We start from the raw sequence: 23,928 nt of genomic DNA, 5'->3' as shown, positions 1-23,928 counted from the left end.
CGTGAGAGAGAAATTCAGCAGATGCAGCTTGCTTTTGCACCTGAATGCTGCATGTGCTGGCAGGTGATGCTCAGGCCTGGTGTGTATCTTCAGTTAAAACTAGAGTTGAATATTTGACTGAAGGGAGCAGGGCCACTTCTTAAGCAAGATCCTGATGGGGTGCAGTGCACAGAGCAACTTGAGAGGTGCCAGGCTGAAGTGCAGTTTGGTCACCCAGTATGTAGCTGTGGAGGCTTGAGCCTCAGCTTTAGCCCTGCATGGACCTGGTGCTTTGCTTCAGCCACCTGTAGATTCCCTTTGCACGCTGCCAAGCCCTTTATTGCTCAAGTTCTAGATTGCAAAGCCTTATTCACAAGTTTTATCTGTGGCAAATATAACCATGATTATCCCTGTTAGCCTATTACTGTTCTATCCTGATTACCCTGTTGCGTCTCTTGAGATGGGTAGTGTCCATGGCTAAAACCCCTTTACAGCCCCTTTGTGTTGTTCACTGCTGTAGCAAAATTAGCTACTGGTGCTTAGGTGCCACAAAGCATCCAAAATGAAAGGAAGAGACAGTGTTGTACAGAGGGCTGAGTTTGGACCAGGGAGATTTGCAGTATGATCCTAACTAGGGTTGCCATATGTCCTCTTTTTCCAGGACACATCCTCTTTTTCATGGGTAGAGTGGTCATAGCGATCCATAGTTAAAAGCAGATGTCGGCAAATGTGTCTCTCCCCCCCACTCAAAATACAGCAACCCCAACATGTTTACCCAGAAATAAGCCTCACCAAGTTCAGTGGGACTTAGGAGGAAACACACGTGCTTGGGATAGAAAACCTAGGTTTCCTGCTCAGCCAGAAAACTTTAGAGTCCCTGACTCTGAACCTGGCCTATCTCACAGGGCTGTTGCAAGGATAATGTCAAATAGTCCCTTGGGCACTCCTTGAGAAGAGCTATAGCTCCAGTGCGGGGGAAGCTAGCTAGATTTTTTTATCCCGGGTGAAACCTCCAGAGGGGCACCATTGAGGATCTCAGCATGTGTCTTTGTTTGTTTGTGTGTGTGTGTGTGTGTGTATACACAAATGCACATGGGGAGTGCCAAACTGGGTCTTAAACCCGGGTGAAAGAAAACCTAGTTTTGCCCTTGCCTTGAGGGTGGAGGCAGGCCTGGGGGGGGGGGAGGGATGCAAATGTGATAAATGAAAAGGGCTAACCAAACCAACTGCAGTATACTGCAAGGACGAGCACTGAATCTCTTCTGCATGTGATGCCAGAGCACAAATAGCTCAGATAGAGGTGATACAGGCTTCTGTCTGCGCTCATGGCAAGGTGCCCTTGGCCCCAGAATGAGCCCTATCACTCTAGTGACTGCGGCAGTTAGCACTGGAGTTGGTGCTCACAAGGTTTTTGAGAGAGAGGCTTGTCAAAGCAGAAGTCCTTCCACTGGTTCTCCTCTGGGTGCTGCCAGCTCTGCCCAGGGCATTGCAGTGAAACCCACGTTCCCACGGAGGCTATGCTGCCCACCCCCAACCTCTTATGAATGCAAGCCTCGGTGGCTTGAAAGCCAGAGTATTCCAAGTGCATCTAAGTGAGGGCAGGGCAGAGTCAACAAGGCTGCATGGGATCCATCTTTCAGCTGTTCTGACAGATGGTTCTGGGCCCTGGGAGCATCCATGACTCTGCTTGTGGCTCTGAATTTATGCATCAGTCACCTTGGCTGGTTATACCTCAGTCCTTGTAACCAGGGCAGCAGCAGCAGCAGCAAATTGGAGCAGGCAGGGAGAGAGAGAGAGAGGAATGGGAGAGTGAGCTTGGCCACGAGAGATTTAAGGAGCTTGAGATGTGTGCCTGATCACAAGGTTAAGAGGCTATTTGATTACTGCACATAAGTATGTTCCCAGGGAGAAAGCGCTGGGAGGGAGGCAGAAACAAGAGTCAGCAGCAGGATGTTAAAGCTATGTACAATCAAATTGGAAACCAGGTTCTTACGAACAGAAACAAAGCAACAAGGGAGATTAGCGCCAACCGCTTGTGAAAGGGATGTGCGCCATTACACCCAGAGCCCTGTGTCTTTGGCATCAGGTGTTGCTTGTTTTCTCCAGGGCCTGAGGCTTCAGTTGCATCTTGGAAGGAGAACGGTCTTATCCGGAATACACAAGCTCCCTTGGCATTGTGCTCTGATCGCTGGGTTTTGTCACTACGGGGGGGGGGAGGGGAGGGGTGATCAGGCCTCTCTCAATCCTCCTCCAAACACTGGTCTTGCTGTGTTTGACTCACAGGGAGGCAGAAACACTTGCTTTCAGAAAGATCAGCCCAGATTAGTTACCCTATTATAGCACTGAGAGATGTTCAGGGGCTCGTTTTACAGTAATTTTGAAAAAGTATTGAGCCTTTCCTAGAGTGAACTAAGTTGTTAATCCTGGTTTGTTAATAGGTGGTTGTTTTCAGATGCCATAAGCAGACCCATGTAGTTCCCAAATGATGTTCATTTAAATGGTTTTGATTTAAATGTTTAGAAGCTGCTGATCTGTTTCAGTAAAGCTCCAACTGAAGATGAGTCAGAGCCATCCTAGAAGATCTTGGTCCCAGCTTGGAGCAAAACCAACATTAGTGCAGAACGTTCTGTTTATATATAGAATTCCCCTTGTTTATGCCCACAGTTTCCACAGGGGTAGACCTCTTGCAGCAAAACCAACAAAGAGCCTTGAGGCACATCAAAGACAAACACATTTATTATGACATAAGCTTTTGTGGACCTATAGTCCGCTTCATAAAATATATGAAGCCGAACATAGTCCATGAAAACTTGTGCCATAATAAAATGGTCTTCAAGGAGCCACAAAACTATTGATTGTTCATTTGTGCTTCCCTCCCCCACTGTCCTTGGGCTTTTCATGCATGGTGAAACTGTTCAGATGGGACCTTTCCATTGTATTGGAATCAGAGTTGGCCTTGTGCTTGGCTTTGCCTAACAGATATAAACTGAATTGGGACTTGGCTTTAGCCTCTGCCTCTCTTTCTTTTTCTGCATTCCAGAATGATATTGGTGGCAAGAAGATTCTCCAGAGGAAATGGACATCCTTCATGAAAGCAAGGTTGGCCTGCTATGTTCCTTACTATGAGGTACTGAAGGATGTTTTCAGTCTGGATGGTGGCGACTGGAGGAGCACCGTCTTCTATGCAACATTCACTTTATCAGCACAGTGGTAAGCCAAGCATGCTAACTGTGTGTTGGGTACTCAAGTAACTGTAACCATTCCGAAAAGATACATGGAGTCCATTGAATTACACAAGTTCCATGTGCTGCCACCAGCAAAAAAGACAAACTAAATGCTAGGGATTATTAGGTAATGGTACAGAACACAGCGCAGGACGTGTCACGGTACCCTTGAGTACCGAATGTGGTTCTCAATCTCCTGCCTGCTGCATTGCAGAACTTGACTTGCAGTATGGTGCAGGACACACACAAAAAAACAGATAGGCTGTTCAAGCAAGGGAACCTGGCCTTGCACATTTCAGCATTCCAGGGAGCATCTGCATTCACTTGGGCAAATTGGTTCAGTCTCTGTATTCCAAGGCAACAGGTATGGATTCACCCCACTTCAGTGCCTGTTGCGGCACAATCCAAACATACGCCACACTGTTCAAAGCCTCATAAAAGACACCAAAGGAAAGTCAACTTGCATTGAATGGAAAGAAGGCCATTGTCAGTTGGTCCTCAGAGTAAAGAGGCTTTCAGCTGCTAAGACTGTGCTGGCTCTGCCAGTACCACCTGCTATATTCTCAGATACTTTTGCCCTCTGCTTCTGAGTGAGGCAGGAGGCTTGCCCCTCTGTTTCCAAGGCTGGCCTGCCTGTGCTTTTAAGCTGGACGGGGTCCACTGATGCTTTCATCCCACCTGAGCTCCAGTCAGTGGTGTGATGGTAGATGGAGGCTTTCAGTTTGGTTGCCAGCAAAATCTTCCTTGCCCTTGTAAGTATTTTGGCACTTGTGACTGATTCAGTTTGCCTGAGCATTTCTTGCTGAGGGCAAGGAACAGATGGGACACTCCGAGCACTTTGTGAGACAAAAGTCCTATTGGTGAGCATCCGTAGAATAGATTAATAATAGCTGCTTATGCAGGAGGTGGTGTGGGATGGGAAGGGGAGTCAGCTTAGCATTTTGGAAGGGCTCACTTTGGCTTAATTGGGAGCAAGGGCCAAACTGTTCGCCATACGGATTTTAACCACAGCAATAGGCGCTGTGCGACTTCACTGTGGACTGAGCCCAATCTGAAGTCATAGCCAGCCTTTTGCATTTCCTGTTAGTTTTTAATGGTAGCATGAATTTTAACAAGTTGTCCTCGGCTAATTAGTAGCTTTCTGCTTGTAACATTTATCAAGTGGAAGGTTCACACTGGCAGCAAGATGGCACCCACTGAGCTACCATCCTCATGAGAGGGTAGCGGAACATCAGAGGCATTTATTAATGAGCACTGGCCGTTACATCTCAAAGGCTATTGAGAACGTACAGGGTATTTTGCATGTGGCCTTTTCGGGGATGTCAGGGGAATGGTTAAAGAGACAGAACTGGGGCAGAAGTGGCAGCTGGTTGTTGTTATTATGTGACGATGAAGGAAAACCAGGGGGCTTTGCAGGGCTGACAGTCTTCCCCACAGAATGACAGGAAATGAGGAAACCTCCAGGATTACACAGGAATATCCTGCTCGTGACAGAAAGTCATTTGGCTCATTTGTCACAGAAGCAAAAGCTACCACTTACTCGGAATCTATTCTCTTGATCTGGCTTTGCACTGAGAAGAATTTCAGAGAGCAGGGTGCGTGAAGGAGACCCCTGCCAAATCCAGGGAGGAGTGCAAAAATAAGAACTCATCATACACCACAAAGTCCAGCAGGAGAAGCAAGCATTTGCAAGCATCAGCATGAATTAACACTACAGGGATAAAGGAGTCCAGTTGGAGATGGCCCAAAATATTTTGGCGTTTGAGAATGAAGATATAAATGTTGCTACTGTGACAGCAATTTGCTGTTGTTTAATGGTACCTCCAAAATCTGCTGCCTGGGGCAGGTGGACTTCCCCCTGTCTGATGGTGAATCCAGACTCCCCCCCCCCCCAAGTCCAGTATCTCTCATGCAGAAAGGCCACACAGGTGCAAGGTAACATTTTCCAAATACTGGCTGGAAGTTCATGGAGGGATAGCAGGAAGACAGACGCAATGATAGCCAGTAAGTGGTAGCAAGGACAGGTGTGATTTTATTTATTTATTTAATGATTTATTTAAATGTATACATCACTAGATTATTGAAAGAAAAAAAAATACTCAAAGCGGTTTATAGAGAGAATAAAACAATGCTGGGGATACAGCTGCAAAGAGAGGGCAGGGACCCTGAGAGATAGTCTTGTTCAGATACACAATACCAGGACTGGCTCCAGGTTTTAAAGGCCAGAGTGCCAGCTGGCAGGCCCCAGCAGACCTACTCGGCAGTGGCAATGGGGTAGCAAGTACCAGGCAGCACCACTGCAATGCAGTGCTGAGCAGCTGGGCCCATAATGATTCAGAGCAGTACTGCATTGGGGGGCATTGCAGAAAATTTTAAACAGCAGCTCAGATACAGCCTCCCAACAAAGGGGTGGGGGTGGGGGGCACAAGCATATCTGGGGGAAATTCTGCTGGCTCTCCAGCAGCTGCACAAGCCTTCTGCATAGGGAACTCAAGTGAGCCATTTCATCTTGGTGCAAGGACTGATTACTCTTCCAAGCTCTGCCTGGCAGCAGAGAGTGAAAGGGATTAAAGGTGTTGCCCTGTCACTCAGACCTTTGCACAGTTTATGGCACCAGAGCTTTTGGCTGCCTCAAGCAAAGGCTCTCAGAGGCAAGTGGAGTCTTGGGTAGTGGATGACAGTGCCTTGCTGGCCAGATGCACAGGAGGACAGAACAACTGCGCTTTTAACTGTTGAGTAGAAGAGGGAAATTCAGGAGGTGTAGTTGCTGAAACTCCCTCTTCTATACAACCATTAAACTTACAGAAGCCCCATCCTCTTGTGGATCTGGACACTCCAGATCTATAGTGAGGTATATAAGAACTGTTTGTACCATCAGCTGCTCATGCTTTTTAAAATAACTTGTTCAATTACTTTTAATATAAATGTGTAAAACATTTTAAAACTTTTACATATGCGTGTTTCTCTATCTCCACTCCAGTCACCTAGCAGCTACTCACTCCTGAATTGCTTCTTCTGTTCTCCCTTACCAAAGGCTGCTAGTCTGGCCCCACTGACATTCTGCCAAAACAGAGTGGGGGTCAGCAACCTTTTTCAGCAGTGGGCAGGTCCACTGTCCCTCAGGCCATGTGGTGGGCCAGACTATATTTTGAAAAAAATATATGAATGAATTCCTATGCCCCACAAATAACCCAGAGATGCATTTTAAATAAAAGCACACATTCTACTCATATAAAAACACGCTGATTCCCGGACCGTCTGCGGGCCGGATTGAGAAGGCGATCCAGCCCACGGGCCTTAGGTTGTCTACCCCTGCATTAGAAAGTTCTAGGTATAGTCCCTACAAAGTGGCAGTGCCTGGGCAGCCAACTGCTTGAGAAAAAGGTTGCTAGAATGCTGCCTTACTGGTAGAAACAACTGCTGCTAACTGCTAGACTTAAGAACCCTGTAGTCATGACCTAACTCTCCACAGCCAAGATAGATTTTGCAGCTGATCTTGTGGCCTTTTTTTTTTTTTTTTAAGGCTACTGCCTGTCCCTGAAACAAGAAATATTTTCTGCAGAGAAGGGCAGGGATGCTTCATTCATGGGCCAGGTATTATCCAATCTTAGGCTCTATCTAATCCATTTATCTGGAATGGGAGAATAATTTCCCTGTAAGTCAAGTGTACTGGTGACGATACCCAGGATTTATCGCATTCTCCTCCAACATGCAGTGTCATAGACTTTGTTGAGCCATCTGGGTTTAGTTCATGAAACCTGTTCCCTATTGGTCAAACCAGATGATCTTCAGATTCCTTGCGGCCCTATAGTGCTACAAGGATCGTTTTATGTTGAGGGTGGGGAGCATGTGGCTCTCCCATCATCTCTGCCCACTGACCATGCTGCTTGGGGCTGATGGGAGTTAAAGAGTACAGCAGTATCTGGAGCACCACAGGTTTCCTATGTCTGGTTTCTGTGGACCCAGAGGAATTAGCAAGAAGTGGAAGGCTCTGGTCCTGTGCTATGACCATGTCACCATGTCTTTCAGGAGGAGCATGGAGGTGTCTGCCATCTGCCGGTACAACATCTCTGAAGTGCGGGCAGCCTTCGAAGGGACTTACATGGAATACCAGGACTCCTCCCGCAAGTGGTCCCAGTACACTGGGGAGGTGCCAGTGCCCCGGCCAGGATCAGTAAGTTACTTACCCAACTTAATAACCCTTAAACATCATTGATAATATTATATTTAAGTCAGTTCGGAATAATGGCTGGCTTTTAGTTTTTGAACCTGAGTTTTGTTGGGTTGGTGCTGGAGGTTTTAATCAGTGTCAGACTTTATGGCTGGATTTTATCTACTGCTGTGTTGGTTTTTCTGATTTATAGTTTTGCTGTTCATTTTAATTTTATCTATTTGTCTGGGTGCATGTCACCTAGAGAACAGTTTTTTATTAGGTGACTCATGCATAGAATAGCATAAATAAATAACATCTTACTTTGCCTCTTGTCTCAGATAAAGGAGGCGGGAGGCACTCTCTTCCACCCAAGGAACACAAGAGTGCTCATAACTAAAACAGACTAATACGCACCATTTCATACTGAGGGTGAAGGCTGAGGGCTCCCCTACCCAAAAAAAATCCATACCAGCAGAAAAGTAGAAGATGCTCCAGTTAGGCTTTTCACAGGCATTCTAGGTTTGAGTTGCATGTAGGGTTGTGTTCAGTCTCTTACCTGCAGATTGAAATACAACAAGCCTGACAACTGGTGTATCAGAAAGGGTATTTGTTTATATGCTTTAGCTGTTAGAGCAGGGGTGGAGAACCTGTGGTCCTCCAGCTGTTGTTGGACCCCAGCTTCCATCAGTCTCAGCTAGCTTGGCCAAAGGTCAAGGATAATGGGAGCTGAAGACCAGAAGCATCTTGAAGCTAGGTGTGCAAATAACACCCATTTCTCCTCTGCAGTGCATCACCAGTCGGGCTCGCAAGAATGGCTACAACACCTCCCAGGACCTGCCCAATGGTGTGCTGGATTTTATCAAGCTCCATCCACTGATGTATGAAGAGGTGAAGCCTGCGGATGGAGTCCCCCTGTTGGTGAAGAAAAATGCGGTTTATACCCAAGTAGCTGTAGACAGAGTCCGAGCCCTGGATGGGCGAGTGTATGACATGCTCTTCTTGGGAACGGGTAGGTGTGTTTGCATTCCCCACGCATATCTAAGTGTCTGTGTGTCCTCATCTGTTAGGACAGAACACACATCTAGGGAGGTTACTCGTTGTTCTCACCCCTCTCAACCTTGTATCGGAATGTAGAGGAGACAAAGAGTGCAAACCTATTATGCTTTCTAAGCTTTCCAAACCTGTGTTTTTTTAAGGAGACACAGTTGGGGTTTCTGTATGCCGCAGAGCCTCCCTTTCCCCAAGCTGTTCCAGTGCCACTCAGTTCTAATTGACAGCTACTATGCTGTGCTTAACACTACTAAGCTGCAAACAGACATACCTGTAAACAGGTTTTTTCTGGCTTTTGCTCTTCAAAGGACACAGAGAATCAAAGGTTGATTATCTGTTCTTCTTTGCCCCTTTTCCGTCACTTAGGCAGGCTTTGTGGGTTTTTGTCTCTCTCAAACATAAAAGGTTATATTCCTCTTAAGTTCTACTCCAAGTGATGCTTTTTTGATGACAAAACCCCAGCATCAAATCAGTTCTGGAAAATTGCTCTGAGAAAGGGAGTGATGGCTTCATGATTGCCAGTGAAGTTCCACTATGGAACTTGGGCAGTTACAACTTTGTGCCTGTTTAGAATTCAGTTGAACTTCTCTCAGAACTACAAATCCCATTATTCTGGGGAGAGGAAAAGAACAGGAAAAGAAGTGACAAAACTGTTGTCCTGCAGCATAGACTGGCTCTACAGTGTTCAGGCACACCTAGGCTTTTTGTAAATCTGGAAGTAGACAGATCCTCTCACTTGCCAACCAGACCCTACACAGGGCTAGCACCTTGAATTTTGCCTGCATGACTGATGTCAAGTATGAGACTGTGTTCGAAATTGCCTTTTTAATGTTTACTCCCCTTTAACAGGTAATGGCTGGATTCACAAGGCTGTGGTCATTGGTTCCATGGTCCACATCATCGAGGAGATCCAGGTCTTCAAAGCCCCCCAGCCTGTGGAGAACCTTGTCATCTCTAAAAAGCAGGTACATGTGGCTTCAGACCCCACCCAAATGCTCTTGGTGAAGGCACACATGCACTGTGAAAAAGCAAAGCACCAACAAGGGTGCAGTAAACAAATGTTGGGAACAGGCCTATGTCAGCTGGAGAACCAATTCAGGATAGTCTGGACTTCATTGCTAACCTATGTCCTGCACACTTCTCTCTACCAAAGTTGTAAGATAGTCACCTTTTCTTCATACCACTGTAACAGGAAAGAACTATCCATATTAGCAAACGCTCTGTCAAGGTGTGGTTCCCCTTTACACCTTTCACCTTGGAAGGAAAAAAAATCATAAGCTTGTGGAACGTGGGTGGTGTTTTTCTTATGTATTCTGACTCTGTGCAGTCTCTGCCAATAGGCAGCCCTCAATAAAACTGTGCCTCGAGGGTGTTTATTTGGCTTTGCCTGTAGCTAAGGTGGTTCCCACCCAGTGTCCAAAGGCCCTGTCATGCGCTGTCCTGCCTCGTTGGAGCCCTTTGCTCAGCAGTCTGGAGCTTGTTCCTCCACATTCCTTGCAAAGCTGCACAAGTTTAAAAGCTTCCCTTTCCAGCTCCCAGGAAGGTCTGCCATTTTTTGTGACTGAACAGATTCAATTCTGTATGCATAATTTGCATGCCGCCTTTTCACCATCCAAGCCATGCTCAAGGCGGCTTACGACATAAATTCAGCATAACGAAAGAAGTCATAAATAAACAAAACATCAAAAAATACACAACCAAGCTGAACAATTTCCACATAAATCACAAGGTCTAAAATAAAGATACACAAAAATCAACAGCAACAAACCCCCCCCCCCCAGCAACAAAATACCCCAGCCCAAGAGTCTGTTCAGCAGCCTCAACTGATCCAGACCCCACCCTCACAGGCCAGGTGGGAAAAGGCTTGCAAGGTCTTCCAGCCAATATGCTTTGTGCCTCTATGATGACAAGCAGGAGGGGGGGAAATCACTACATAAGAACCTCCATCCTAGCAAATGCTGCATCTGTTGAATTCTTCAGTTCCCATCAGGCAAAACAGCAGCAGCCCTATTTGCAGCTCAGTCCCCAGTTCCTTTCTCAGTGTGACCGTGCAGGTTTATGTCTCCCTGGTACAGCTGTCAGGGGAACTTGTGTGATGTACTGCAGGTGGGATGATATTTTAGTACTATAATATGTGCAGTCATGTGTGGTTCTGCAGGCTCCTCTGGATCTTGTTAAGACTACAATTCCCATCATCCTTGACCACTGACCGTGTGCTGGGGGTCACAGGAGTTGCAGTGCAGCTACATATGGAGGGTACCACATGGGCTAACACCCTTCCTGCTTTCTCTTTGGGCTCTTTTTCTAGGACTGCCACTTTTTTGTTTTTTACTGGCTCTGCCCCAGTTCCTTGCATTAACCATCAGCCAGACATGCAAATATTTAGTTGGTTGTGTTTTTCCTGGCTTGGAGATAAAAAGGGTGGAGAAAGCTTAGCCAGGCAAACGCCTACATGTCATGCTGCTGTTAAAAGGAAATAATGTAGATGGGACTCAAGGAGGGACTTTTCCTGGCCTTTGTTCTTTCTCTTTCATTTCAAGCATCTCCCTCCGAGTGGTCAGTGGGGAATGCAACTCTGCCCTCAGACTTTTTTTGATGTTAGGGTGGCTTTGGAGAGGCAGCAAATCAGTAGGATAGCCTTGAGCTGGGAAGGATAAATGGCTGCAGGGTGACCCCAGTGACTTACTCTGGTTCCCTGCTTCCCTCTGCTGGTCAAACACTGGTGCTGAAGCTACCTGTTACCAACACATGATATTGAATGTACCAGCTATAGCTGAGCCCAGCTTCTATAAAAATCCTGGCTTCCAGTTCTGCCTTTTAAGTTATTCCAAGGTATGGTCTGAAAGCCACCACCTTGCTGAAGTGAGGTAGGTCCAGTCAGCACCTGGGAGAGTGGCTACCTGGGAACAATGGCAGAAGAAAGGCAAGATATGAATGTAAGAAAAATAATACTGTGTTTTTCCGTGTATAAGATGCCCCCATGTAGAAGACGCTCCCTGTTTTTGGGAACTCCAAATTAAGAAAACACCCCTCAGCACTACCCATGTATTAGACGATCTCCAATTTTAAACCTCATTTTTTGGTTAAAAAACCTAGTCTTCTACATGGAAAAATACAGTAATTAACCTGGGCCTTGAAGCATTGCACCTTACATTGCCTTTCAACAGTTAATTGGATGTTTCAGTTCCCTGCCTTTCCCTGAGTGCATGTCCTGTCTTTTCTCTCTTTGCAGAGGAGTCTGTATGTGGGGGCTCAGAGTGGAATCCTGCAGTTACCATTTTCCTCCTGCAAGCGCTATGTCTCCTGCTTTGATTGTATCCTGGCCCGAGACCCATACTGTGGCTGGGATGGTGAGACCTGCAGAGAAGTAGCCGAGATGCTGGACAGGTAATTGAAAACTGACTACAAAGACCTGGAAGTGTATATAACACTGTGTACGTGTTACAGTGATACCTTGGGTTAAGAACTTAATTCGTTCCGGAGGTCTGTTCTTAACTGAAACTGTTCTTAACCTGAAGCACCACTTTAGCTAATGGGGCCTCTCGCTGCTGCTGCGCTGCCGGAGCACGATTTCTGTTCTCATCCTGAAGCAAAGTTCTTAACCCGAGGTACTATTTCTGGGTTAGCGGAGTCTGTAACCTGAAGCGTCTGTAACCCAAGGTACCACTGTACTTGTGCACAAACTGGAGCAGGGCGATACTTTTAAACCTACCCTGTTCATTCCCCAAATGCTGGATATTTGGTTGTTGTTTTTAAACAACTTCCCATTGGGTGTGTTTGTCCGACTAAAGCAGCCAATGTGTGAGCTCCTGCTGGAACTCCACATGACTGGGACACCAAGTTGCCTGGATGTCCCAGTCAGGCAGATGCCCTGCAGGCAAGGAGGAGCTCATACATTGACCATGCTCAATGCAGCTATTGAAGAAAAGAAGACTTGAGGTGGGTTAAACATGTGCTCCCCACTCTGGTCTGTACTCAGGCACGTCCTACATATGAGTAATGCATGCATGCAGCTTGCATCCAAGACCAATGTTCGCCAACACTTGGTGAAGCTGGGGCTCTGTTGAGGCACCACTAATGTGCTTCTGCATTGAGACCTATCCTACATTGAGGTTTATTGGATCAATGGAGTATTAGTTTGTGCTTGTTTGAGACTTAACAACATTCCTTCACTCTATCCCTCCCTATTGAAAGTGGGCATTTGACAGGACACCCCTGTTATTTGGCTTTAAACATATCAGGGCGACTCTCTGTCTCATACAAAACGGGTTAGGTTTAGTGGATTCTGATTTTGCAGGATATCTAAGAAGCTGTAGTCAGCGGTCAGTAATAAGAATATATTTCATAAAATTTACATGCTTTACAGCAATGAAAGTTTTGAGTGTGTGCACGCTAAAATATAAATCCATTACAAGAATCACAGCATAAATGTATAGATAGGGCAGGTAGCTAAATCCTATAGGTTGCTAAAGCCCATAGGAACTCACTGAAAGCCTATTTAAATAAACAAGCTTTACATTGTGTGTGTGTCCCCACCCACCCCCTGCAAGCTTGGACTCAGATTGGGTCTTCCTTAGTAATACCTTCTCTTTAAGGCCTGGACTACAGCTGAGCAGCCATAGCTCCATACTCTAATTAAAGGGATCATGCTGAAGACCTCTGTATTTTGTCGCTGGAATTGTCTGCTGGCTGTGCACGTGCCCTTGTGTGAGGTGACATATGCAGGTGACTCGGGAGGTTTCAGCAAAGCCTGCAGTTTGTGTATTAGATATTGTGCAGCTGTGCATTTTGGGGTGCTTATGCTGGGGAGGCGTGCCTGCTGGAGCATGTCAGATTCTGCCCACAAGTGTATTAATACCCACAAATTTCATCAGGTATGTGCTGCATGCCGGTGAGATTGAGTATTTTTGTGCTGCTGCCTTTTCCCAGCTGATCAAGGTTTTGCTTATATTGGCTTAGGAGTCTGCTGATCCAGGACATTGTGCATGGCAATGTGGGCTGCTCGAACGACTCTGCCCAGGGTAAGATTCTGATACTGCCCCTTCTGGAAGCCAACGGAGCCTTGCCTCTGCTACCTTGGTCCGGTGCTCTGGGTTGAGAGAATGGATAATGATTCCTTCCTAAGGGGAATTGTTCATCTGTTTCCAACCTTTGCTTGCAAGAGGAGCAAGCTTCCCTTCTTCCCACCCAGATCAAAGTTTGTTTTCCTTAATTAATAGAGTATTTCCAGCACAGGGTTATGTAAAACAACAACAGAAAAACCAGAAGATTATGGACACAAAGTAGTGCAAATTAAGTAGGACAACATACATTTCTTTGCATTGTGGGCTTTTGTTTTATCAAAATTATTCTTTCACTCATTGTTTTCGCAGTAGGGTGGAGTAAGGGAATGAGGGAAGAGAGAGCCATGAATGAGGGATGTTCTATGGGACAGTTCTGAATACTAACCACTCACTATAGGGGCTGTGCCTATCCCAACTAAGGGATCTAAGCTTTTTAGAGCCTGGCCTCAGATTCCCTTTATTATCTGTACTTTTAAAGAGCGCTTTCGCTTTTAAAAATAAAACAACCCTCCCCAAACCTTTTGGGTGTCCCATCCCCCTCAGCTGGAGAGCCCAGAGTGCCTCTTCCAGAGTATTAACTGGCACTCCAGTCTGACACCTGAATTGTTGCGGCTCAGGTAGGGCAGCAATTTGGTGCTTACTACGTGTGTTTGTGTCTCCTGCAGCCACACCCATGCAGAAGAACCGGACAGTGCTGTGTGGTGATGATGTACTCCTGCCTTGCGAGCAGATGTCCAACCTGGCCCGGGCGACCTGGCTGGTGAACGGCACCAAAGTGCTGGCGGAGGACGGACAGGGCCGCTTCCGCCTCGGGGTGGATGGGCTGCTGGTAACGGACACCCAGCCGGAGCACAGCGGGGAATACCGCTGCTACGCGGAGGAGAACGGCCTCCAGGCCCTGGTGGCTGCTTACAGCCTGAACGTGCTCCCTGAGCAGCGAGTGCCACAGCAGGCATCCACCGTGTCGCACCCGTACTGGCACGCCGCCAGTGCCACTTACGGGGATGTGAGGTTCATCTACATTGCCGTCATCACGCTGCTGGGGGGGCTGTGCCTGGTGCTTAGCGTCGTGCTGCTCTATGTCTCCTGCCTGCAGAAGCGGAGGGGTAAGTACAGCCTGGGGGTCCCCCAGGCACCCAGCGTGGAGCTGCAGACGGTCTCTTCCAATTGCCTGGGCAAAGGAGGGGAGGAGGACGAGGAGGAGGACCCGGGCACCTACCTGGACGGCTGCCTGCAAATCATCCCCGGGGAAGCCCCCACCGTGCCGTCGCCCTCCAAGGAAACGCTCCCCATCCCACCGCCACCCCCTCCTCCGCTCCCTGCAGAGTTCACCAACGGCATCACCACTTTGCCCAGCATGCTGCGCAAGATGAACGGGAACAGCTACATGCTCCTGCGGCAGAATGAGGAGCCGTGCACCTCTCCGCTCTACAACTCCTTCACAGAGGAGCTGAGCAAGATCCTGGAGAAGCGGAAACACACGCAGCTGGTAGAAAAGCTGGACGAGAGCTCCGTGTAGGGCAGGGTGGAGGGCACAGGGAGCCCACTTTGCTGTGAACTAAACCCCCTAACTGCCCTCTGTGATTCCTCCTCCCCAGCCCAGCAGAGAAACAGTGTTACGACTCAGCAACTACCTCCGGCCGGCCCTCCGGAGCAGCCACAGGCTCCATGCTCATTTCCTTCTCTCTCTCTCTCTCTCTTTGGTTGTTGTTTTTTCCGTTGGCGTTGATGGTTTGTTTTCCAATTGCTGTAAAATAAGATCTTATTTAAATGGAATTATATTTATATATAAAAACAATGATCGATAAACAGGAGCCACAGCGATCTGTTGGGTTTGTCTGGGTGGGGTATATCGGAATGTGCCCTTGGCTTGTGTGGGGAATGATGCTGTCGGGCTGGACAGAGGGGTGGTTAGAGGGTGGTTTCCTATCAATAGTTGCAACGACCAGAAGGGCATCAGCAGTCATAATGAGGGGACAGGAAGTGCAGCCGCCATTTCAAGAGGTAGGTAACAAAACTTTTGTTACACCTGAATTACGTCAAATTCAAATCACGTTTCAAATACATCTATATAAATAGAATTAAGGGTATTTTTTCTGAGCATCAGATATAAATGATGGCTATTGGTTAATCCTTCAGAGTTTGGGTTTTCCTTAGATGACATTAGGAGATGCTTTCAGTTCCTTTGGGGGTTTTTGGGGCACAATCACAGTCCACAACTTGTTAGTGTTGGCCCATAGCAAATGGTCTCTCTGCTATGGTATTAGAGGGGCCAGGCAGCTGAATGGAGAAACCTTAATATATCTCAACTAATGCCCAATAGCTTCTTTAAAAACAAATTAAACTATGGCTTACAGGCCATGAGCTTTTGAATGACACCTTGCTGGTGCAAAATAACTGAGCTGTTTCATCCAAACTTTGCTGTTTGCTTATGTGAACCTGCAGGAAAACAGTGCCCTCTGCTGAAGTTGAATTGCAATTTGTCCATACTCTCTCCTGTTGCCCTGAGAGCAAAGTGTTTGTCTCACTGTCATTTCACCTGTCTGGCAACAGGCCTCCTGCAAGAGTAGTGGGTGAGAGGACAGGTTTCAGTACAACCTTAATAGTCTTTAGAAAGTTTAGTCTTGCCTTCTCCAATGTACAAGAATAGTTGTTTTGCTCCTGGTCTGAACTAGCACGAGTCTCTTGCTAAATCTAGACCATCTGAAATTATTATTGCTTTGTCAAACTGGAGTACGGGGTAAGAGTGACATCCCCTAATACAGTGGTACCTCAGTTTTCAAATGTCTCCAATGACGAACATTTCAGTTTACGAACACCATAAACCCGGAAGTAAATGCTTCGGTTTTTGAACACTCCTCAGAAGTCGAACATGCCACGTGGCGTCCGCTGAGTGCAAGATCTGGAGGCCTAGCTGTTGGAAACCACACCTTGGTTTTCAAACATTTCAGAGGTCGAACTGTCTGGAATGGATTACGTTCAAAAACCGAGGTACCACTGTATTCACAGTTGTGTAAGGCAGCACCATTCCTAATGGGCGACTAGAGAAATCTCTTTCATAGAGCTCATAATGGTACCCTAAGGACTAATCAAAAGAACCAGCAATGTCTGGCTGTGCACTGCCATGGGCAAGCACTGGTGACTGAGTGACCCGTGGGTGAGAAATGACAGGGAAGCAGGAGCAGAATCTCTTAGCCCAATCCATCTGCAATACAGGGTAAAAAAACCACTAGTCTACATACCACAGAGTTTAGTCTTGTAAGGATATATTTGTGGTGCACTTAAGGAAGTTCTTGTCACTGTCATCGTTTCTCATGATCTTCTATGAGCCTTTAGGAAATCTAATTTATGTGTCATTCACATAGCACTGATACTGGAGACCTCAATATAAAAATATCATGCATTTCAGACCTAGAGGGAGAGTGCCACAGGCTGCAATGTCATTTATGACATCTTACACAGCCTTGCTTTCAACCCAATGGACGCTTAACACAGTTGCTGCTCTTCTCTGCCTTGGGTTCTATCATAGAATTATAGTTGGAAGGGACCTTGAGGGTCATCTAGTCCAACCCCCTGCAATGCAGGAATCTATGATAAGGTTTTCATTTACATATCTGATGGGATTGGGGGAAACTCTCCACCTTCAATCCTCAGAGTTGCCCTTTCCCAGCTCTGTAGTATCCTTTTTGGTGAGAAATGCAAATTATACACAATATTCTAAATACGTGCACACTACTGTTTTGTGTTAAGGGCGTTAAGATACTTTTATTTTCAGTTGGGTCTGGGAGACCCAGCATCTGGCGGCACCAGGCTGGGAAAAGCTGTTTTTACACTTGTACATTGACCCTCTTTTTACTGTTTTGATGTCAAATCACACCCTTTTTAGAGAGATCCCTTGCAGGGCTCTTTGCAATCTACTTGGGTTTTCACCACTCTAAATAACCTGATGTCATTTGCAAACTGGAGGGTACTGAAAAAGCCATCTGATGATTATTAGGAAGGCTTCAAGAGCATTTTCAATGCACTCAGATTATACAAGTACAGAAATTTATGAGTGAAAGTTTCAGCATCTTCAGAAACTGCTTTAGTTTTAATAAAAGCAAGTTTCTAGTCTTTGTGACTGCTAATTACATTAATGTTTCTCACACAATACAAAGCTACAGTTTGGTACACACTTCTTCTACACCTTCATTACTTAACCCGAGCATGAGATTTTTAATAGTTATAGTCAAAACATCCAATACAAAGAATCTCTCCTAATAATGGTCTTCTCTCCAATCAAAAGAAACCAAACCACATGCAAGACAGAAGACAAGCATAGGGACAATCCCCTTGATATAGTAAGGGTTGTATACAATGCTTCTTGTATGGAGTTCTGCTCATGCAGTGGGGTGTCCCCTTCCTATCTCTGCACGCCCTCAAAATCCAAGGTGGTCTTCCAACCCTCTGGGGGCAGATTCTGAGCATGGGGCAGGGGACAAGGGCTGCTGGGGAATAGAAAATTCCATTGTGCAAGCAGCAGCCTGTTGACAGCATACGGAACCTGCATACGGAACGTGTGTGTGTGTGTGTGTGTGTGTGTGTGTGTGTGTGTGTGTGTACTGCCCTTCACCCAAAGGTCACAGGGTGGTTCACAACAGAAAAAATATGCAAGCTGTATCTACTAGTGTAATGTAACAGAAATGGAAATCCAGGAGTTATTTTCATCCCTTTCAAGCAGTTTCTTTTTGCTGCTAGTTTAGAGTCCTGCCACTGCCATACATCTTATGAAGACTGAAAACATGGCATATGAAGAATCTAGGTTGGGTTCAATCTTGCGCTCAGTGGAATTCTGCTTGCACTGGAGAAAGCAGGTGGGGAGGTAGTTTTTACTAACTGCCTTCTCCCTGCGCCCTCTCTCATAATCTGTTCTAGAGGGTTGAGGGATCCCCCCAGAACAGCATGGGAAACTGCACTAGGGGATGCTCCACTGGATCCAAATTTCTTCCATTAATAGAAGACATTCATGGAAGGGAATGTCTAGAACCAACCCATTAAGTGCGAAAAGAATTTGTTCTTACAAAACAACATTCCTGGTCTGCCTACATGCTGCTCTGTCTGCTTCTTGCCCTAGCTTTCTCATTAACTGCAGCTCATGCCAAACTGAAAGCACTTTCCTGCTCCAATCTCCACTCCTGTTAATGAAACGTAAGTACTTCTAAAAATACATTTTAAGTTCTTGTTTAAAGCATTTAAGAGCACAGCTCAAACCTCCTGATTGATACACAGTTTAACAGAAATGTAAAATTCAAACTGATCAGAATGCCATAAAAGGAATTTTTACTCAAAGTCTTAAGATCTGTTGGACTGGCGTTCCTGAAATAGAAGTATCACTTGCTGGCATGTTACAAAAGTCCACAATGTCCCTGGGAAGCAAAAGTTAGATGCTGGTTGCTTCCTCCCCTTGCTAATCAAAGAAGCGTTATATCCTTCCCATCGCTGCACAACCTGGTGAAGCTGAAAATGCCAAGACACCTTGAACTGTTGCAAAAGGCCCATACTTTGCAAGCAAACTGCAAAGGGAATGTAAACAAAGGCAGCACATGCCCAAAATTATGCCCTGGCTGTACGTAGGGCCATATTACACGCTAGTTTAATATACTGAGCTGAAGTGATGGCAAACTCTTCTTTTTAGTGGTATGGCCTTTATGGAAGCCAGGTCATAGCTCTACGACAAATCAAATGCTTTGTGTGTAGGGAAACTTGAATTCAATCCTCATCACCTCCAGTTGGATCGGGGGTAGAAGGGCCGGAAAATACCTCTGCCTGGGATTCTCAAAAGCCCCTGGCAATCACAATAGGCAGAACTTGGCTAGACAGAGCAAGGACCCAACTCAGTTTAAAGCAGCTTCATATTCTTACCCTTATACCAAGGTAAAAATCCCATTTCATGTATGTAGTTTCTTCTGCCAAGACTCTGGCGCATGTTGATAATCTATGACAAAATCTCTGAAAGGAACCAGATGAGAACTTGCTTCTGCCAAGCTGCTGGATGCTTTTTTTCTTTTGCTGCCAACATTGCTAATTAATTGATTCAGATTCCCCAGTGCTTTCCATTAAGAGATGGCAGGGGTTTTACAAGGAGGAAGGGTTCTCTTTAATTTATATTTAATAGAAGGGAGGAGAGATGGGGCAACTTGTATAAAGGCAATGGAAAACAGCCACTCAATGTAGACAATGGTATGCAGACTTGTTTAGAGAAAAGTTCCAGCTGATTTCTACTTGCCTGAATTCTGTGTGTGTGTGTGTGTGTGTGTGTGTGTTTTCGGAATGGTTTGGAAACCAGGTATGAGAATTTCAACTCCAATATCCTAGCCAAACTGCAGCTCAGTGCTAAATGATGTTTGATTTCTAGCATCTCCAAATAAGATGATATCTGGCACTACATCGGAACAACAACAAAAAAGACCTCTAGCCCAGACTCTTATGAAATTCTAGTGAACAGGGAGAGTTTTATACATTTGCTAATTCAAAGGAAGGGTGGATAACTCATTGTTTCTTTCTGTGCTGGCCAATGAAGTTTGGTAGTGTTCCCACAGGCTGAATGTCAAAGGTTCCACTACTTCAGCACAAATTAATCCTTTCTGTACTGTATGCACAGGAAACACTGACTCTTTCCAGCAGAACAGTACATGACTCTCCTTTTAAAGCTGTGTAGATGCTACCTCTGAAGGCATGAGGAGCCAAACCTCACTATGTTGCACAAGGAAAGCTAGCAGAGTAGGGAATCAACACCTCTATCATCTTGCCTCCTTCCATCTGGAGCAGCTAAGGGCAAGGTACTCAGACTTGCTGAGGACTTCTAGGCATGTTCAGCTGAGCATTGCTAGAAGCCTCCCCAAGATAAAAAATCCTAACAAGGCAGGGTCCCTGTTTCTGTAAAATCTTTTATAACTGGAATCAGAAGCCCTCTCCAGACCTTTGTACTAAACATGCAAAAGTCAGGGGGAGGAAGGAGAGTGAGTGCCTGACATGCAGGGCACACCACGGGTTAAGGTGCCACATGCAGGCTTGGCCATCTACAAACATTTAGCCCTCCATGCTTGAGCTGAACACTAAAACAGGGCTTAGGCAACAATTATCACAGGCAACGCAGCTTCCAGTGAAGAGAGGAATTCACAATTAGTACTCTACTGACTTAAGCATTTGCAACTCAAGGCATGTTCATTAGCAAGAAAGCCCTCAGAGAACCTTACAGGTAGTTCCATCCATTTATTTCCAATTCCAGCAAGAGTAGCATTAGCCAAGGATAACATTCAGCACAAAACATGGATAAGACAAGCTACCAGCACAAGTAGCTGGTGGTGTAGAGAACAGTTTCCTCTAAAGTCTCTGCCACTCTCTTGAGGAGGAGGAGGAGGAGCCAGTCCCACCCAGTTCTAGGACTTGTTCACCATGGACCTGGGCTGGCCTGTGACTTAGCTGATAAAACACAACAAATCAGGTAGGAAACTGTCCCATGTCAACATACAGTAGTTTGGAATCCTTTCAAAGCCCATTTCTTTCAGGAGAGGGATGATATTCTTCCCCCAGATGAATTATATCAACGTAGCTTTATGATCTTGGCCTGGATACAAGAAATTCCCACTCACAAAAGCCCCGGGCGGTTTGTACCATTGTAGATTTAGTTTTTGGGGGGCTGCAGAAGCTGCTGACCCACAGCTTCCACATTGAGCTTGCTGGGCTTATTTGTGAATGGGTGCCACTGGCCTTGGATACTGGGATTATCTGTATGGAAAGGCTTTCGGATACGGATGATCTCCAGGCCAGACTGGCCTGCCAGCTTCTGGATGACCTTTGCAATCTCATCGACTGTCTTGCTGGTTAAACACTCTACCTTCACGGTTCCATTCACTAGAAAGAAAATTAGGTGGATAAAATGTGGACCAATTCTTTTTCTGTTTGGAGAAATAAGATTCCCTGGGCACTTATACCCAAATCCCAAGGTTTTTTTGTTGATGAACCTCAATAAATCCACACATCCACCCTCTTACTCCTGAATGTTACAAACTAAGGCCTGATTTACAGTTCCTTGGTGTGTAATTCTTTCAGCAGATAGCATACATCAATTGCTGCTGAGGGTTGCCTTAGAAGCCTTGTTGAGATAGGGTGCACCCTCCCTGCTGATTTTTAGGAGCAAGTTCCACAGGAAATGCCAATAACAGCCAACACCAATCTCTCGTTAACATGTCTCTAATGCAAAGCTGCATTTTCTATACTTACTGTATTCAGCAGTCAATGTAGGGACCCTGCACTGCTTTGGAGCAACGTAGAACACAATCCCAGGGTTCTGCCTGGCAAAGTCCACCACCTTTTCTTCAATGTATTCTCTAGAACAAAAAAGAAAGGAGTCACTGAGGTATTTAAATAACTGTTCTTATGAACAATTGAAGGAGAGCTCAGGAAAAGCTGCCACCACCATCTGCAATTGGGGGACTTCAACTGCAGTAATTCCCATTGGGCAGCATTGCAATCTACATAAACTGCAGGCCAGGTAAATATTTCTTCATTAACTATTCTGTGATTCTATACAAAATTATTCAGAACAACAGAAAGGACAGGCAATTCCCTTCTGGCAGCCACCTACACACCTAAATCAGTTAGCCCAAATATTTAAAATATTAGTAGCATAAATATATGGTACTAGGCAGGCACCATAGTTATAGTGTTTTAAATGCCTGCTAAAAATATTATTTCAACAGGCCTATCCCAACACATAGTTGGGATATACGATTTTAATGTTCGCTAATTTTATCTGTGTTTTACTGATAATTGTTTTATGTGCATGGCTTAGAGGGTCCCCCCCCCATTAAGCAGTTTAAACATTTTTCAAAACAGATGAAAACGACCAGATTATAGTATGCCAGAAATAGAAAGCAAGTGGGGCACTTTCTAGAGATGCATGAAGGCCAAAGACTTCAGTTTCATAAATACACACTCTTAATAAGCAAGCGAATCACAACCCAAAAGAATGAAAAAAATATTCAAAGCCATCAACCAAGTCAAATCTTTATTGCTCTTGGACATTACTTTATTAATATGAGTCAGTAATATTTCTACCTGAATACAGTGGTACCTCAGGTTAAGAACTTAATTCGTTCTGCAGGTCTGTTCTTAACCTGAAATTGTTCTTAACCTGAAGCACCACTTTAGCTAATGGGGCCTCCCGCTGCCGCCATGCTGCGGTGGCGTGATTTCTGTTCTCATCCTGAAGCAAAGTTCTTAACCCGAGGTACTATTTCTGGGTTAGTGGAGTATGTAACCCAAGGTACCACTGTACCAGCCACCTGGTGTATAAAGACCCTCTTCCACAAAACACACAATTTCTCATATGCCTTGAAAACCTATTTGATTCTGAGCTAGAAAGCTAAATGTCTAATGTTTTGATTTCTATATTAAGGAGTTTTTATAGTTTTGTGCAGATTATGTCATGTTTTGACTATACAAATGTTTTAAGTTTTGTATCAAACTAGTATATATTTTATTGAATGACATTGAATACATTGCAGCAGCCTTTGGCTATAAGCAATAAACTTGACCGACTGACTGACACACATGTATCCCCCCCCCATCCTAATCTGGAAACTTCAAACTGAATTTCAAGGCCGTGAAAAGTAAGAATTCAGTGACCCTCTTGGCTCAGATATGAAAGTCAATACAGTATCCCAGTGACTATTCCTCTTCCCTCCTCCTCCCTCTTTCTTTTTTTGCACCATGTATTTTACCTTTTAATGGGGGGGGGCAGGGACTGTCTCTTTTTAAATTGAACCATACTTACTTTATCATAAATGTGCAATATAAATTTTTACTTATCAGTCAGTCAATAAGAACTCAATAGTGCTACACAGTGCTTTTTTCTTTAAAAAATGTTTAGGGGCACTCTCATTTTGACTCAAGAAAATCACCCTTTTATAGTTCAAATCGGGGGAAATAAATACTACAGTAAGCGGACAAAAGTATTGTACGAAGATTCACAAATGTTTAGGGATATGCGTGCCCCTGCGTCACCCCAGGGGAAAAAACGTTTTTGGCAGCCTCTCGGCTGAAGGGCACGACTGGAAAGAGAGGCTGCAGCGTCCGCGTTGCGCAGAGCCGAAGAGTCAAGCCCTGCTCGAATTCCTTCTATGGAGGAGACCAGCAAAGGGCGCTCCGGTGAAGCCAGAGCCCCGGCACCTCTTTGCGGGGGGGAAGCGGCCTACCTGGCGCCCCGCGAGCTCTGCGCATCCCGGCTGACCGTCAAGGTGAGGCGCTGCAGCTGCCCCACGTAGCGGCCCACCCCGTTCCTCAAGACGCTGGCTAGGAAGCGGCTCGGGGTGCCTCGGCCGGTCATGGCACATGAAAGCGGGATGGGAGCAGGTTGGCCGCCTCCCTCTCCTCCTCACCGGAAGGAGAAGCAGCGGAGGAAGTGACGCAGGGAGGC

The 23,928-nt window shown here is 45.8% G+C and overlaps 2 protein-coding genes across 6 annotated transcripts in view; one reads left to right on the top strand and one right to left on the bottom strand.

Moving 5' to 3' along the window:
• SEMA4G (semaphorin 4G) overlaps window positions 1-15,123 on the top strand; it is a 94,295-nt gene extending 79,172 nt beyond the window's left edge. For all 5 annotated transcript variants that reach the window (XM_081912271.1, XM_081912275.1, XM_081912273.1 and 2 more), the window contains 7 exons: window positions 3,020-3,189; window positions 7,233-7,377; window positions 8,143-8,365; window positions 9,256-9,371; window positions 11,639-11,793; window positions 13,366-13,427; window positions 14,135-15,123. In XM_081912271.1, the coding sequence (XP_081768397.1) occupies window positions 3,020-3,189; window positions 7,233-7,377; window positions 8,143-8,365; window positions 9,256-9,371; window positions 11,639-11,793; window positions 13,366-13,427; window positions 14,135-14,988 (1,725 nt within the window). In that variant the 3' untranslated portion in view covers window positions 14,989-15,123. The remainder of the gene's footprint in view (window positions 1-3,019; window positions 3,190-7,232; window positions 7,378-8,142; window positions 8,366-9,255; window positions 9,372-11,638; window positions 11,794-13,365; window positions 13,428-14,134) is intronic.
• A 5,582-nt stretch (window positions 15,124-20,705) lies between these two features.
• MRPL43 (mitochondrial ribosomal protein L43) lies at window positions 20,706-23,912 on the bottom strand. Its single transcript, XM_081912339.1, has 3 exons — window positions 23,708-23,912; window positions 21,732-21,838; window positions 20,706-21,362 (listed from the first exon to the last, which is right to left on the bottom strand). Exons 1-3 carry the CDS (start codon window positions 23,836-23,838, stop codon window positions 21,133-21,135), a joined length of 468 nt encoding a protein of 155 aa, XP_081768465.1. The 5' UTR covers window positions 23,839-23,912; the 3' UTR covers window positions 20,706-21,132.
• Window positions 23,913-23,928: the final 16 nt, after the last annotated feature.

This window comes from Podarcis melisellensis, assembly GCF_964234715.1.
Source record: "Podarcis melisellensis genome assembly, chromosome: 5".
NCBI classification, from domain to species: Eukaryota; Metazoa; Chordata; class Lepidosauria; order Squamata; family Lacertidae; genus Podarcis; species Podarcis melisellensis.
The sequence above is the reverse complement of the archived record's forward strand: the minus strand, read 5'-3'. Positions and strand labels throughout refer to the sequence as shown.